General features: G+C 44.4%; 1 protein-coding gene and 1 long non-coding RNA gene across 2 annotated transcripts in view; one reads left to right on the forward strand and one right to left on the reverse strand.

The window, feature by feature from the left end:
• Positions 1-1,506, forward strand: part of LOC135276063 (uncharacterized) — a 138,322-nt gene extending 136,816 nt beyond the window's left edge. Inside the window, exon 4 of the long non-coding RNA XR_010343623.1 lies at positions 1,406-1,506. This is a non-coding gene — a long non-coding RNA (uncharacterized LOC135276063). The remainder of the gene's footprint in view (positions 1-1,405) is intronic.
• Positions 1-16,484, reverse strand: part of SLC14A2 (solute carrier family 14 member 2) — a 63,847-nt gene that overhangs the window by 6,732 nt on the left and 40,631 nt on the right. Inside the window, exons 10-17 of the mRNA XM_012440860.2 lie at positions 11,033-11,155; positions 8,737-8,819; positions 7,849-8,008; positions 6,918-7,107; positions 6,456-6,584; positions 5,429-5,621; positions 2,401-2,548; positions 1,626-1,760 (exon numbers count right to left, since the gene is read on the reverse strand). Of these exons, the coding sequence (XP_012296283.2) occupies positions 1,626-1,760; positions 2,401-2,548; positions 5,429-5,621; positions 6,456-6,584; positions 6,918-7,107; positions 7,849-8,008; positions 8,737-8,819; positions 11,033-11,155 (1,161 nt within the window). The remainder of the gene's footprint in view (positions 1-1,625; positions 1,761-2,400; positions 2,549-5,428; positions 5,622-6,455; positions 6,585-6,917; positions 7,108-7,848; positions 8,009-8,736; positions 8,820-11,032; positions 11,156-16,484) is intronic.

Raw genomic sequence — 16,484 nt, forward strand, 5'->3', positions numbered from 1 at the left:
AATGATCTAATGTAGTAATATTTAGAAAAGTATTTTGGTGAAAACCAATAAATGTCAGACATTGCTACTGTGTAGTATGTCTAGAGGTTCGAGGATCCACCTAAAGAGGCTTAAAATTCCTTCACTTTAGTGTATTCTCATGTTTCTTGAGGTTGTTAGGCCCATTGGCACTTTTGGGAGATGATGTGACTCAGTTTCCTTGAAACCAATGAATGCACCTTGATTCATCAGAGGCTTCTGGAACAGAGAGAGATGCAATGGTAGGAAAGGGGGTGGGGAGTTTCGAGCATGAGTTCAGACTGAGGAAGACCTAGGTTCATGTCTCAGCCTTGTCTTTTACTATGCAGTTGAGCTGCTTCACCCCTTTGACGAGGTTGGGACTTGGGGAGCTGAGTGAAGCACCTGGGTACAAAATTTCAGGTGGCCCTCACTCTCAGGGTAGGGGTGGGGTGGGGTACGTCAGTCATGGTCATCACCTGCTTGGCCCTGAGAGTAAGCACCTCCTTACATCTTGCATCCCAGGTGTCTCCCTTGTCTCATCCTAGTCTTGCTCTTTGATGCAACTTTTCCTCTTTGCAAAATGTGAATAGTAATACCAACCTTGAAGAATTAGTGTTAAAGGTAGAGATTTAACACTACTTTGTGGTGGATGTTAGGTGAATGGCTACCTTCTCTTTGGACAATATGATAGACACTATTTTTTTTAAGTAACTACAATGTGCTGGCCTTAGGTTGGGGTAGCAAAAAATAATTTTAAGAAGAGCGAATGAAATAGAGCAGCTTTACCCTTTGCATCTTGTTTAGAGTTTGTAAAAGAAAATATATCTACAAATTATCTTAAGGAAACAAATATATGGCCATAGCTGATCCAGAACATCTTCCCTAGCAAAGACTATTTGGAAAATTTTTATTATAAATTTGTTTTAAAAAATAAGTTTATATAGATAATGTTCACAGAATCTATAGATATACCGAAATAGAACTTCTGTTTTAAATGTCCTCCTGCTCAAAAGGAGTTTTTTTTGTTTGTTTGTTTCCACTCATATAACATCAAGAAATAATGGATGTTCAAGGACGAGGACATATAAATCTACCAAATTGTTACTGTTGATCTAATTTCCTGGGACTCTGAATGAATATATAACCAACAGGGATCATTTGAAGGACGTGCGGTTAATGTTTGGGTCCTTAAGGCTAATGGCTACTGTAGATGATGTAAATCACCCCATTCCATGTGTAAGGAATAACCTGCATAAGAGTTGCTTGGTCGGTTTGCTCCAGCCCCCGCCAGGAGAGTAGCAATCATAGGAGGCAGCCCAGGAACAACCACCAAACCTCCACCACCTGTCTTCATGTGACTGAGCATTGTGTACTCAGTGAAAATAGTGTTGTTTTTTGTTTTTAGATGGAGTCTCGCTCTGGAGTGCAGTGGTGCGATCTCAGCTCACAGCAACTTTCACCACCTCGGTTCAAGTGATTCTCTTGCCTCAGCCTCCTGAACAGCTGGGATTACAGGTGCGTACCACCATGTCCAGCTACTAGAAGTTTTGCAGGGCGGTTTTCTTTGTCTGGATAGACACAGGCATTGTCTGAGATAGTCAGGGAACTTTGTGGGCAGTACCTACCACAAGCGATGGCGAGGAGGTGCGTCTGCCAGGTGATGACGTAGAACATGCCTCCTATTGCTATGCACGCGAGAGTGCTGTTGAAGCCACACAGGCCGAAGTAGATGGAGTCAAAGGGCGTTGCAATAGTGAGTGCTGTGAGAGAAGGCAGGCATCAGGGTTGAGTCTGGGGTCTTATGGGGCCCATGTGCTGGCCTTGAAACCTACCACAGTCCTCAAGGCCCAGAACCAGTTATCTTCTTAAGTAGTTATACAAAAAAGACTTCTGGCTTTATTCTTAAACATCTAAAGAAACGAATGGCCACAGAGCCCCATGAATGCTAGCAGTTAAGCTGGCATTTTTGAATGTTTGAAGAGATTCTTTGAGTAAGGACAGAAGTCTGATTTAAACAGCCCAGAGAATATCCTTCCCCTGCCAAGAAAGAGAACCTCTCCTTCGTCATTGATACCTTAATTCTCTAATGGAGAACAACTCTTTCTTGTTGTCATTGGAGATGATTAACATGAAAATATGCCTGGAATAAACTCCCAAACTTTAAATGTAGACTAAGGTGTAAATGACTAATACCAAAACCTTTCTTGATGGCAGCTGTGGCTCAGGGGAGGATGAAGGGACTAGACCAAAAATGGAAAAACAAGTGACAACAGAAGGAGAGAGTTCATTCACAGGAATCAGCAGGTGGAGTGTTGAAGATGGGAGTCATCATTTTATTTGAAGCCGGCCCCAGGCTCTAACCCCCTCACCCTCTAACCTCAGGAAAGTAAGGACACAGACCTGCTAGCATCCCCATGGTGGATCCAATTGCTGCGTGCAGGCAAATGAGAGGTGAGGATATGAACAGAGCTATGAGGAAGATGCCTCCAGTCCAGGGGTTATCACAGCCGTACACTTGGCCAATTCCAATGGGGATGGCTCTCAAAAGCTGTAGGCACAACAGGATTACAGGCTTATTATGGAGGCAAAAAAGACAACCTGACCTTGGCTGCAAAAGACTTGCCACCGAACGCTCCCCACTAACGTTTTGCAACAGATTTCCAAGATTTCTATTTCTATTCAAATAGGTTAACTCTAAAAGGAACAAAGACTTTACTCTCTTAATCTTGAGTTCTTAGAACGCTGATGGATTAGGATGTTGAGTTTCCTTTATTTAGAAATACGGAGTGTGAGGCATTTATCCCCCAGGGAAGAGAAACTGAAAACTTTTCAAAGTAGAGTACTGTTCATTAGAAAAGTAATATATATCTGATCAAAGTTGGAGTTTAAAAACTCTTTGTGAATTTTTTCTTAAAGCTTGAAAAGATGATTAGAAGGCAAAATATTAGACAGAAAAATGGTCCTGTGTGTTTTCAAGAGCAACATATTTGGGGTATGATTGTGTTAGTAAGGTCTGGGGGAGGAATTGGGACTAGTGTCCACAGAAGTGGCCAGGAGAAGGTAGTGTCACCCAGCATCTGTTGTTTTGATGAGTAAAGCCCCGGGGCACCCTGCTGGATTCAGTCCTCCATCATCTATCTCTGGGTCTGGTGGGGCCTATCTTGTGAATAGAAGAGCACTTGAAAGCGTCTGGTGCCTTGTGGGGAACTGCGTAAGTGTCCTTGAGTTTGGAAAGAGGATCCTGGAAATGCCAGCTTCCCCAGCCACAGGGACTGTGTTTTGGAGGGTCTGGCCAAGGCCCTTGGCAGGAAGCTGAGGAGAGGCAGTGTCCCTGGGTGAGCCTACGTATAGGTTATGGTAAAGACGCTCTTCTCTAGAGAACTCTTGCAGCTGGGCATGGCAGGGGAGGGAGATCCTGCAGCGCTGGGGCCCTCACGCCACAGTGAGTGTGTGGGTACAGGACACAGGCAGAGTGGGTTAGTTAGACTGTGGGCTCAGTCTCCTGTTACCCAGGACAGAGAAGAGAATGAGGGCTCTGGCCTCACCATGCAGGGCAAGGGGGGCAGGCGAGAGAGAGTTGTTGTACACAGAGGCAGCAGCATGGGCGGTTTTGTCCCCAGCCAGTTGCACCCTTCAGGGGGGCTCTCAGTGGCCATAAGAGCAGAGGAACCCGTGGGGACTCACTCAACATTGCTGGGAAATTTAGACGCTCCCTGTGACATTCACCACTTATTTATCAGAAACAGAAGGCTCTAATTTTAAAGGTCAAAAAGACAAAACATACGAATCATTGTCATAATCCAGTTGGCCAGAAAGTAACTTCTTAAAGGACAACACCACAAAATTGAATTTTTCTTTCTTGGAAGGTTGGCGGGGTTGGGGGAATTGTCTAAAGTGTTTGTACAGGATTATCCCTTTTTTCCATTTCTATAAAATTTCAAAATATCTTCTCAACTGAAATTGTGACATAGAGAATGAAATATCTAAAATTTGTGTTTTCTATCATCTCCCCATAGCACACCACTTAGAGCAAGTTTGTCTCCAACAGATATTAATTGGGTACACTAAGAATGGGCAGTTTAAGAAGCTGAACTGCCAGCGCAGCACCTTTTCTTGTTTCTGGTCCAGGAAGGTCCTCACACATACATACAAAATAATTAACAAACAAGCATGCAACTAACACAAATAGTTCTCAGCCAGGTGCAATGGCTCATGCCTGTAATCCCAGCACTTTGGGAGGCTGAGGTGGGATGACCACTTGAGGCCAGAGGTTTGAGACCAGCCTGGGCAACATGAAAAGAGCCCATCTCTACAAAAAATCTAAAGAATTAACTGGGCCTGGTGGTGCATGCTTGTAGTCCCAGAAACTCACAAGGCTGAGGCAGGAGGATCACTGGAGCCCAGGAGTTTGAAGCTGCAGTGAGCTGTGATTGTGTCCTGCATTTCAGCCTGGGTGATAGAGTGAGACTCTGTCTCTGAAACAAAATGAAAGTCCCCAAATCAAATAGTTTTCTTGCTAAAATACTGGTGCTTCTCAGTGTAAATTCAGGGCTCTTTCTACTACACCATGCTGTTGCCTACTGTGGAAGGCTAAGAGAAATGAGGCACTATTATTTCAGAGAAAGTTCCTTCAACAAGCCCAAGTGACTTTGTGGTCAGACGATGAGTTGCCAATAACGAAGTCTCAGAGTAAGTGCCAGACTGTGGAGCTGTTCATGTAACAGAAAGCAGGAGGGCCTCAGAGAAAACATGCCAGTTAGATAAGGCAGCTAATGGGCACATTTCTCCAGGCTGACTTAATGCTGTGAGTACAGCTTCTTCTTAATCACCTTGGCTGACTTCCAGAGGTCAGGCTTATATACAGAATACTTATTTTAAAAAACTTTAAAGGCTCTGTTATATGTTTCTTAATGAAGGAACACCTGTGCTTTAAAACATGAGCAAGCTTTGGAGAGGGAAGGGAATAAACTCTGGAGGTTGGAACAGTGACTTCTTAAGCCAATAGATGGTAGCATGGTGTGTATGACTTGAACGATTCTGGGTGATTGGATGAAAGAAAATGCACAATGTAAGCTGTAAGCATCGAAGACTTTTTAAACATCCACAAAGAGCCCAGGCCTGGAAGTCAGGAGGCTGGAGTTCTAGTCTTGACTTTGCTCCTCCCTGATAGGCCGTAAGACCTAAGGCAGGTCTCTTAACTCAGCCTCAGTTTCTTTCTCTGTGCTATCATAGGGTGGGACCAGAACTAACCCTTTTTGCTCTCAGAAGCAGAAAAGGGTGGTAGCTCATGAGATATGTATGCAGAGTGCCTGGAACTGTGTAACTGTTAACAATGATTACTTTGGATGTTTCTGATGTGCAAAATATGCAAATGCCACTAACCTCTAGTGTGGACAGACACTGCCCTTCCTCCTTCCATGATACCTACCAAGGGCACTTGGACCTCTGACCAGGTGATGTTGGGCACCGCGGATGCAGGCTGCAGCAGCATTGTGGGGAAGAAAAGGTTGTAGTGGCCCGTGGCTGCCAGGTACAAAGTCACAGTGATATTGAAGGGCAGTGTGAAGACTGGGAGGTCCCACTTGCTGAAGATGGTGCCCAGGGCACTGGAGAGGATGGGGCTGGTGGCAGAAGCATGAGAGATGCTGGTTAGAAAGCTGCCTGATCCTAACACCAGACTGTGCTTCAGTGGGGGCTTCCTGTGCCTCCCTAGAGAAAAGCAGCCTGCTGGGTATTCTCTGGAGCCTGACTAGCCCTGAGCAGTTCTTCCCCTGGGCCTTTTCCTCCCTGCATAGTGACAGGGTGGGGTGCCTAGACTCAACTTCAGAAGGAGATATACAGCAGGTGGTCTCAGAACTTTCTTGAGGAGTCCTATAACTCCATCCCCAGGCATCAGGAGGAGGGAAGCTTGGGGAAGCAGAGGGGAGGGAATCACATTCATTCAAAAATGTTTTTTGAGTGGCCGTGTGCAATGGCTTTGTGGCCAGGGTGCCCTGTGTTTTCTCAGCATGGGGTAGAGCAGGCACTGGCGGCTAGCCTGTGGCTGGGTCTTCAGCCTACCCTGGGAGGTGGTTTTGGACTGCTCAGGAGTCCCAGGGATTTAGAAAAGGTGGGGTGGGAGAGTATTGAAAAGAGTTCCAGAAACTGACAGGACCCTACAGTGTAGCTCTTAACCAATGTGGGCCTTAGTTTCTTTCTCTGGTCTCTGGCAGGATGAGACCAAAAACCCTTTAAAGAAAAATTAATAAAGGGTGGTTGCTAATGGGATACTGTATATAGACCTAGCATGGGGCTGCCATGGTATAAACATAGTCATAATTTCCAGTGGGCATTTCTGATGTGCAAGCCAAATACACACTACTCCAGCCTTGCATTTAAGACCGATGGTCATGGGTCAGGCTGAAAAGGTTGGTGGCCTTTGATATGAACCCACAACCCCTCAAAAGCAAACTTACCAAGACATGGACATGACGATGACGGGGAACAACAGCCACCAGTAGTAGTCACCTTTGTCTGAGAACACGGCCATCAGCAGCCCCACCAGCACCCCGTTGTAGCCATGAAGTCCTGCCACGATGGCCGACCTGGCGGGAGAGGGAGGAGCAGGTGGAGCAGGGGCTTCCCCAGGGCCTTTTACATTTTCCTACTGAGTCAGATTCTTTTTATCTGGGGTCTGACTACACATGCCTTTAAACAGCCCCCTTCTGGGAGTGAAGAGGGAAGACCACTCCATGAATCCTTCATATTATTTCTCAAGACCATGTGTTGCTATGAAAAAAATAACCAGGAAACAGTCATTTTTAGTTATCAGTGTCCTTATTTTGCAGGGTTGCTGAGCTGGGAAGAGGAAGAATGGTCCCCGCAGGGAAGACTTCTTGGCTACATGCTTGGACTCACTCTGAGCCTCTGGCACTTACTTGTCCTGACTCAGGATGAGGGCTGTCAAAGTGGACACGATGATACCCAGGCAGCCCGAGATGGCCCACCAGGGGTTCTGGACGAAAAGGCCGAGGATGATGAGGATGCCGCTGAGGGGGTTGTTCACAAACATCACCTGAGATGTGCCTCGGAGGACCCAGTCAAGGAACTGGAACACTGGGGACTTATCTGAAATGGAACCGGGGCAGGATGTAGGCAGGAGCTCACTGTGGGAGGCCCTAGGTGGGCAGGCGGAGGGTGTGAGGGAATCTAGATATCCAACGTGGGTTTGCAGGGAGCCACCTGCTGTCACCTGCCACCAAAGACAGTAAACAAGCAAAGAACCCAAGAGAGCATCTGACTGCCCAGAAGTCTTGAGACCCATTGCCAGCTGGTTGTGACCTTCAGGCTGTTTTTCTGGCAGGGGAGATGATTAGGAACCCTGAGCGCTCTCTGCCCCCTATGATGGTATCATGAATTTTCAAGAAAATGCTCTTGCTGCATAGAGGGCATTAAACCCATGGCCTGAGCTCTGAAAAGACTGCTAAAGAGCACCTATTGGCATGGTAGACACAGTTCTCCCATGAGCCATCCAGATGGTGTTTGTTTGTTTAGAACGCTGGCTCTAGAATCCCAATGCGAAAAACACCCATCTGCAATATTCAGATGGGATATTTGAGACAGCAGAACTGTTGTGTTCAGAAATAAGAACTCATGAGCTCACACTCTTATGGATTTCTCTTTATATTCCAAGAGGCTGTATGTCTGTTTTAACGGCAAAACCCCCAGCTTCCAGGAAAGACCACAGTCACGGAGCTCAGTCTAGTCTAAGTCTAGTCTATAGGGAACCCCCATGGCAATGGGTTTTCTGGGGATGGGTGGAGGTGACCTTTTTAGGGTGAGGGTCAGGGTTGCTCTCATAGATTTTACCTTTGAGTCCCTCTCCACACTCCTTCATCTCTCCTGTGATGTAGCTGAGGGCTTTGCTGACCCTTTTCCCAGCGGCGGCCATGGAACTCCAAAGCCAGGATGTCTTGGAAGTGTTTGTTTCCACTTTTATCTCAGAGCTCTCCTCCATGGTGTCCAGATCCTGTCCAGGACAGAGATAGGCAGGAGTCCCCCACATTCGGTGGTTCTTACACTGAGAATTCATGTTTGTGGTCACTCAGGGACCAAGTAAGATTTTCATTTGGTATTTCACTAAATAATTGCTATTTAACCTTCTGTTTCTGTAGATTAGACTGTCTTTTGTTTGGCACATTACCTCATCTGATAGGTTTACTACCGTGAGGTACAATAAGATAACATGCTCATTCTCATTTTGTGGATGAGGATTTCAGCATGTGGAGGTTCTCATTTTCAAAGGTCAAACAGGAGAACTGAGATTAACCACAGATTTTTAGTTTTTTTTTAAAAAAACATTACTCTTACTGAACTATACTCTTTCTGGAAGAAATGACTTTCTCTCTAGCATGTCTAGTCTTTAAGATGTAACTGTTCATAAACACAAGGGTATGAAATTGAACATGTAAAGATTCTGTTTTTGAAAATGGGCACCAGCTTATTTCCTAAATGCTTGAATACGGGGTTTAAAGGAAGCCTGACAATAAATAAGTCGAAAAAAAGGAATATGAAAAGTCACAAAGTAAATCGCGAAAAAAGACATTTTTGTCCCAGGTGATTACATTTTGGAAAATATGAATTCTAGGAAAGTTTGCCTAAATTGGAGAGCATCGTTTTCGGCTCTCAGCTCCCTCATCTGCTGTGGGCTTTGTGACTGCAGGACGCTGTCCCTGATTCAGAACACTCAGTACTCACAAGCAGCTCGACTGTGGGCTTCCGGTATTGATAGGGAAATGGGTCTTTGGTTTGTCTCTCCTGGTGTTCGCCTTTCCCAAACACTGGAGTTAGAAGAAAACAGCATCATCAGTTAGGACATCTCTACTCTGGCACCTCAGAGGCTAATGTCCTGTGAGTCTCAAGAGGTGTTAGACTATGCAGTATTCCCTGTTCCTCCTGACGAGGCACAGAATCACCGAGCCTTGCAGCTGGAAGGCTCTTTTGTTCTTTTACTGGTCATGGATGCATCTGGGCCCTTCCTTTGGGGAAAAAACTATACATATTCATATCAACAGGGCATTTTCAAGGAATTTAGGGAGCTCAGAGATTCCACTAACTTTTAATTAAGAAGCCCTCATTTAGCTCAACCTTGATATTTTTTAGATGAGGAAACAGCAGCCTGGAGGGACAGTGACTTATGCGTGATCCCTGAATCCAGGGTTCTTTCTCCTGTTCCATATGGAGAACTTGCAGGTAAACAAAAACAGCATCAACAACAAAAACAAACTTCGATGTTGGTAAAACCCTTCATTTCCTGTTCACAAAGTATGAAGCTGCCTGAGCCATGAGCCATGCATGATCTGTGTTTGAATTTGGCCATGACTCTCCTTACCTGAATAACCTCAGCCTGCTCTTTTTTTAAAGGTATTTTAGTAGTAATGGCTGGTTGGATTAGGACAAGAGACATCCATGTAATCATTTGAAGCAGACTTTGGTAAGCATTTGAAATTCTAGAAAACTCTTATGATGTGGCTCTAAACATATATATATTTTTTGTTATTACAGGTAATTTAGAGATGACCAATTTCAGTAGGGTTTTATGCATCATGAAAGATGTTCAGGCCCTTGGAAGTTTTGGCCTTGATGCTTTGGTTCCCTCCTGTGGTCAAGTGTGAGAATAGCAGGCTGGGCTCTGACCACACTGTGTTTTCAGACTGAATTCCCTGATCCCCCCAACCCCGTTCTGCACTCACGAGTTGTCAGGGTGTCAAAACACTAGAAGGGATGCATCAGAGACACTGTGTTCCCACTTCTGAAGGAGCAGGGAGTGCAGATACCAGTGTGTTTGGGAGGTGACACCATTCAGGAGAAACACATTCATTTTGAAAGCTTTGAAAGGAAGAGTAGGAAGCACTGAGGATCCCTTGAACTTGGAGGCCTGTGTGTGATATGCCCACTGACCCGCTGCTTCTGTCTGAAGCTCCTCTCTAACTGCTGGTGCTGCAGGGTGCTCTACCATGCTCTCTCCGACCCCAGCCCCTATCCTATGATGATGTTAGGAGGAAGTTATTAAGCCTTTGAGGCAAACCATGGCCTCTTCCACACTCTGCTGGGGGACCCCTGTCAAACTCCTGAGCTGCAGGGGCCCTTGAGACAGGCAGTGTTCTCGGCAATGCCCTCCCCACCCTGTGTATCTTCCCATAATCATTCGAGGTCCATTTCTCTGGGCTGGCTGACTTTTGGTATGAAACAATGAGACTTGGAGGAACTGGAGGAGGAAGGTCACTAAGGCATCTTCTGGGGAGCATGTGATACTGCACTAACTCCGGAATCACTTTTATTCCCCGCAGTGGCCCTAGCCAGCTGTGTGACTCTGGGCAATTCTGCCCCCCTCTCTGGGGGTTGGGGGCCTCTCTGGGATTAGATTGCCCCTGTGTCCTGGATCTTCACGAGGCTGCTCCAGCCTTGCAGCTGGTTGAGGAATTCCCCTAGACTCCTGTTTGCTGCCACACGTTCTCAGCTTCCACACCCAAGTTTCTGGCTTCTCCACCTGTTCAGCTTTAGCAGCCTTGGATACCCTCTTCCTGGCCTTTGGCAGCCCTTTCCCCACCATGGGTCTCTACCTGTGCCCTTGGCCTCCCCACCATTGCCATAGGTGGGAACGTTCTTTCCCTGGCCTCCTAGACCAGTGGTTTTTGATGTGGTGGCAAGTTAGAATCTCCTGGAGAGCTTTAAAAGCTCCTGTTGCCCACCCAGGCTGCTCTGCAGATGTATTAAATGAGTCACTGGAGATGGGATCCCAGTGATTCCAATGTGCAGCCAAGTTGAGACCCCAGAAGCTCACTGCCTGTCCCAGTGCCAGTCTGTCCAAGACCCAGGGGGCATCCAGACACATCCAGAGAACTGTGGCTTTGGCCAGAGTTCAGGTGGGAGAGGTCAAGTCTGACTCCATTGGGTCTCCCCACCACCCTGTGAAGTAGGTATTGCCATTGCCCCTGTTTTGTTAGAGACTAGGAAGGCAGGGATCCAAGCGTGAGTGGAAGGAAATGCACACCTTTGCTCCTCCTCCGAATGGATGACCACTCGATGTGAAATACACTCCTGCGCTTGGAGAGCACAGCCTCCGAGCCCTCCTCCACCTTTGGGCCTGTTGTGGGTGGCTGCTCCCCACCTCCACCTAGCCAGGGGCAAAACAAGACAGGTCAGCGTCCCACCTGGTCTGCACCCAAGAGAGCCAAGCAGAGAGCCAGGAAAAATCACACAGATGCTGGGAAGGAGAGAGCAGTGAAGCCTGAAGCTGGAGTAGTAATTGCATCGGTCCCTGCATAAAACACCTAGCTTCTCTATTTCTCCCATGAAAACTTCTACTTTCTCTCCCCACAGTAACCTACGTTATAGCCTGCCAAGAAATGGATGAGCAGTTTGCCTTATTTCTCTAGCAAGGAAGCATTCTAAGACCCACTTAACTGCAACTTGCACTGGCATGAGCAGGTGGTAGCCAGCATCTTGGACTTCATCTGTGGCAGGGAGTCCCAAAGCTGCCTGCATGTTAGAGTCACCCAGGTGCTTTAAAAAAATGCCTCAGTGAATTTTGGGACTTCCACCAAGATGGCCGAATAGGAACAGCTCCGGCCTGCAGTTCCCAGCTAGAGCGAGCTAGAAGGCCAGTGATCTCCACATTTCCAACCAAGCTCTGAAGGAAGCAACAGATCTTCCAGCACAGCACTTGAGCTCTGATAAGGGACAGATTGCCTCTTCATCAAGTGGCTCCCCGATTCCCATTTATCCTGACTGGGAGACACCTCATACAGAAGAGCACAGGCTGACATCTGACGGGTACACTTCTGGGATGAAGCTACCAGAGGAAGGAACGGGCAGCAATCTTTGCTGTTCTATAGCCCCCGCGGGTGATTCCCAGGCAAGCAGGGTTTGGAGTGGACCTCCAGCAAACTCTAACAGACCTGCAGCAGAATGGCCTGTTAGAAGGAAAACTTAAAAAAAAAAACAACAAAAAAAAAAAACAGAAATAGCTTCAACATCAACAGAAAAGATGTCCACTCAGAGACCCCATCCAAAAGTCACCAACCTCAAAGACCAAAGGTAGATAAATCCACCAAGATGGGAAGAAACCAGCACAAAAAGGCTGAAATTGCAAAAAACCAAAATGCCTCTTTTCCTCCAAGGGATCACAACTTACCAGCAAGGGAATAAAACTGGATGGAGAATGAGTTTTATGAATTGACAGAAGCAGTCTTCAGAAGGTAGGTAATAACAAACTTCTCCAAGCTAAAGGAACATGTTCTTTTTTTTTTTTTGAGACGGAGTTTCACTCTTGTTACCCAGGCTGGAGTGCAATGGTGTGATCTCGGCTCAGCGCAACCTCTGCCTCCTGGGTTCTAGCAATTCTCCTGCCTCAGCCTCCTGAGTAGCTGGGATTACAGGCATGTGCCATCATGCACAGCTAATTTTTTGTATTTTTAGTAGAGACAGGGTTCATCATGTTGACCGGATGTTCTCGATCTCTTGACCTTGTGATTCATCTGCCTCAGCCTCCCAAAGTGCTGGGATTACAGGCGTGAGCCACCGCGCCCAGCTAGGAACATGTTCTAACCCAGTGCAAGGGAACTAAGAACCTTGAAAAAAAGTTAGATGAAATGTTAACTAGAATAACCAGTCTAGAGAAGAACATATACGACTTGATGGAGCTGAAAAACACAGCACGAGAACTTTGTGAAGCATACACAAGTTTCAATAGCCAAAATCAAGTGGAAGAAAGGATATCAGAGATTGAAGATCAACTCAATGAAATAAAGCAAGAAGGCAAGATTAGATAAAAAATGAGTGAAAAGAACAAAACCTCCAAGAAACATGGGATTATGTGAAAAGACAAAATCTACATTTGATTGGTGTATGTGAATGTGACAGGGAGAATGAAACCAAGTTGGAAAACACTCTTTAGGATATTATCCAGGAGAACTTTTCCAACCTAGCAAGGCAGGCCAACACTCAAATTCAGAAAATACAGAGAACATCACAAAGATATTCCTTGAGAAGAGCAACCCCAAGGCACATAATTGTCAGCTTCACCAGGGTTGAAATGAAGGAAAAATTGCTAAGGGTAGCCAGAGAGAAAGGTCAGGTCACCCACAAAGGGAAACCCATCAGACTCATAGCGGATCTCTTGGCAGAAACCCTATAAGCCAGAAGAGAGTGGGGGTCAATATTCAATATCCTTAAAGAAAATAATTTTCAACCCAGAATTTAATATCCAGTCAAACTAACCTTCATAAGTGAAGGAGAAATAAAATCATTTACAGACAAGCAAATGCTGAGAGATTTTGTTACCACCAGGCCTGCCTTACAAGAGCTCCTGAAGGAAGCACTAAACATGGAAAGGAATAACCAGTATCAGCCGCTGCAAAAACATACCAAATTGTAAAGACCATCGACACTATGAAGAAACTACATCAGCAAATGGGCAAAACAACCAGCTAGCATCAAAATGGCAGGATCAAATTCACACATAACAATATTAACCTTAAATGTAAATGGGCTAAATGCCCCAATCAAAAGACACAAACTGACAAATTTGATAAAACAGTCAAGACCCATTGGTGTGCTGTATTCAGGAGACCCATCTCATGCGCAAAGACACACTTAGGCTCAAAATAAAGGGATGGAGGAAGATTTACCAAGCAAATGGAGAGCGAAAAAAAAGCAGGGGTTGCAATCCTAGACTCTGATAAAAAAGACTTTAAACCAATGAAGATCAAAAGAGACAAAGGAGGGCATTACATAATGGTGAAGGGATCAATGCAACAAGAACTATCCTAAATATGCACCCAATACAGGAGCACCCAGATACATAAAGCAAGTTCTTAATGACCTACAAAGAGACTTAGACTCCCACACAATAGTAGTGGGAGACTTTAACACCCCACTGTCAATATTAAATCAATGAGACAAAATTAACAAGGATATCCAGGACTTCTATGACCAAGCAGACCTAATAGACATCTACAGAACTCTCCACCCCAAATCCACAGAATACACATTCTTCTCAGTACCACATCACACTTACTCTAAAATTGACCACATAATTGGAAGTAAATCAGTCCTCAGCAAATGTAAAAGAATGGAAATCATAACAAACAGTTTCTCAGACCACAGTGCAATCAAATAGAACTCAGGATTAAGAAACTCACTCAAAACTGCACAACTACATGGAAACTGAACAACCTGCTCCTGAATGACTACTGGATAAATAATTTAATGAAGGCAGAAATAAAAATGTTATTCAAAACCAATGAGAACAAAGACACAATGTACCAGAATCTCTGGTACATTTAAAGCAGTGTCTGGAGGGAAATTTATAGCACTAAATGCCCATATGAGAAGTGAGGAAAGATCTAAAATCAATACCCTGATGTCACAATTAAAAGAACTAGAGGAGCAAGATCAAACAAATTCAAAAGCTAGCAGAAAACAAGAAATAATTAAGATCAGAGCAGAACAGAAGGAGATAGAGACATAAAAAACCCTTCAAAAAATAAATCCAGGAGCTGGTTTTTTGAAAAGATCAACAAAATAGACTGCTAGCCAGGCAAATAAAAAAGAAAAGGAGAATCAAATAGATGCAATAAAAAATGATAAAGGAGATATCACCACTGATCTCACAGAAATGCAAACTACCATCAGAGATTACTATAAACACCACTATGCAAATAAACCAGTAAATCCAGAAGAAATGGATAAATTCCTGGACACTTACACCCTCCCAAGACTAAACCAGCAAGAAGTTGAATCCCTGAGTAGACCAACAACAAGGTTTGAAATTGAGGCAGCAATTAATAGCCTACCAACTAAAAAAAAGTCCAGGACCAGATGGGTTCACAGCTGAATTCTAACAGAGGTACAAAGAGGAGCTGGTACCACTCCTTCTGAAACTATTCCAAATGATATAAAAAGAGGGACTCCTCCCTAACTCATTTATGAGACCAACATCATTCTGATACCAAAACCTGGCAGAGACATAACTAAAAAAGACAATTTCAGGCCAATATCCATGATGAACATTGATGTGAAAATCCTCCATAAAATACTGGCAAATCGAATCCAATAGCAAATTCAAAAAGTTTATCCATCACGATCAAGTAGGCTTCATCCCTGGGATGCAAACCTGGCTCAATATATGCAAATCTATAAACATAATCCACCACATAAACAGAATCAATGACAAAAACCACATAATTATCTCAATAGATTTAAAGAAGGCCTTCAACAAAATTCAGCAGCCCTTTATGCTAAAAACTCTCAATAAACTAGGTATCAATTGAATGTATCTCAAAATAATAAGAGCTATTTATGACAGACCCACAGCCAATATCATACTGAATGGGCAAAAACTGGAAGCATTCCCTTTGAAAGCTAGCACAAGACAAGGATGCCCTCTCTCACCCTCCTATTCAACATAGTATTGGAAGTTCTGGCCAGGGCAATCAGGCAAGAAAGGAAAGGTATTCAATTAGGAAAAGAGGAAGTCAAATTGTCTCTATTTGCAGATGACATGACTGTATATTTAGAAGACCCCATTGTCTCAGCCCAGAATCTCCTTAAGCTGATAAGCAACTTCAGCAAAGTCTCAGGATACAAAATAAATGTGCAACAATCACAAGCATTCCTATATACCAATAACAGACAACAGAGAGCCATATCATGAGTGAATTCCCATTCACAATTGCTACAAAGAGAACAAAATACCTAGGAATACAACTAACAAGGGATGTGAAGGACCTTTTCAAGAAGAACTATAAACCACTGCTCAAGGAAATAAGAGAGGACACAAACAAATGGAAAAAAATTCCATGCTCATGTTTAGAAAGAATCAATATTGTAAAAATGGCCATATTGCTCAAAGCAATTTATAGATTCAGTGCTATCCCCATCAAGCTACCATTGATTTTCTTCACAGAATTGGAAAAAACCACCTTAAACTTCATATGGAACTAAAAAAGAGCCCACATAGCCAAGACAATCCTAATAGGAAAAAAAAAAAAAAAAAAAAGCTGGAAGCATCATGCTACCTGACTTCGAACTATACTACAAGGCTACAGTAATCAAAACAGTATGGTACTGTTACCAAAACACATAGATAGATCAATGGAACAGAACAGAGGCCTCAGAAATAACACCACACATCTACAACCATCTGATCTTTGACAGGCCTGACAAAAACAAGCAATGGGAAAAGGATTCTCTATTTAACAAATGGTATTGGGAAAACTGGCTAGCCATATGCAGAAAGCTGAAACTGGATCCCTTCCTTACACCTTATACAAAAATTAACTCCAGATGTAGTAAAGATTTAAGCATAAGCCCTAACATCATAAAAACCCTAGAAGAAGAAAACCTAGGCAATACCATTCAGGGCATAGGCATGGTCAAGGACTTCATGACTAAAACATGAAATGCAATGGCAACAAAAGCCAAAATAGACAAATGGGATC

The sequence above is a fragment of the Aotus nancymaae genome, unplaced genomic scaffold (genome assembly GCF_030222135.1).
Source record: "Aotus nancymaae isolate 86718 unplaced genomic scaffold, 86718_ANA_hifiasm-v0.15.2.pri h1tg000020l, whole genome shotgun sequence".
Taxonomy (NCBI): Eukaryota; Metazoa; Chordata; class Mammalia; order Primates; family Aotidae; genus Aotus; species Aotus nancymaae.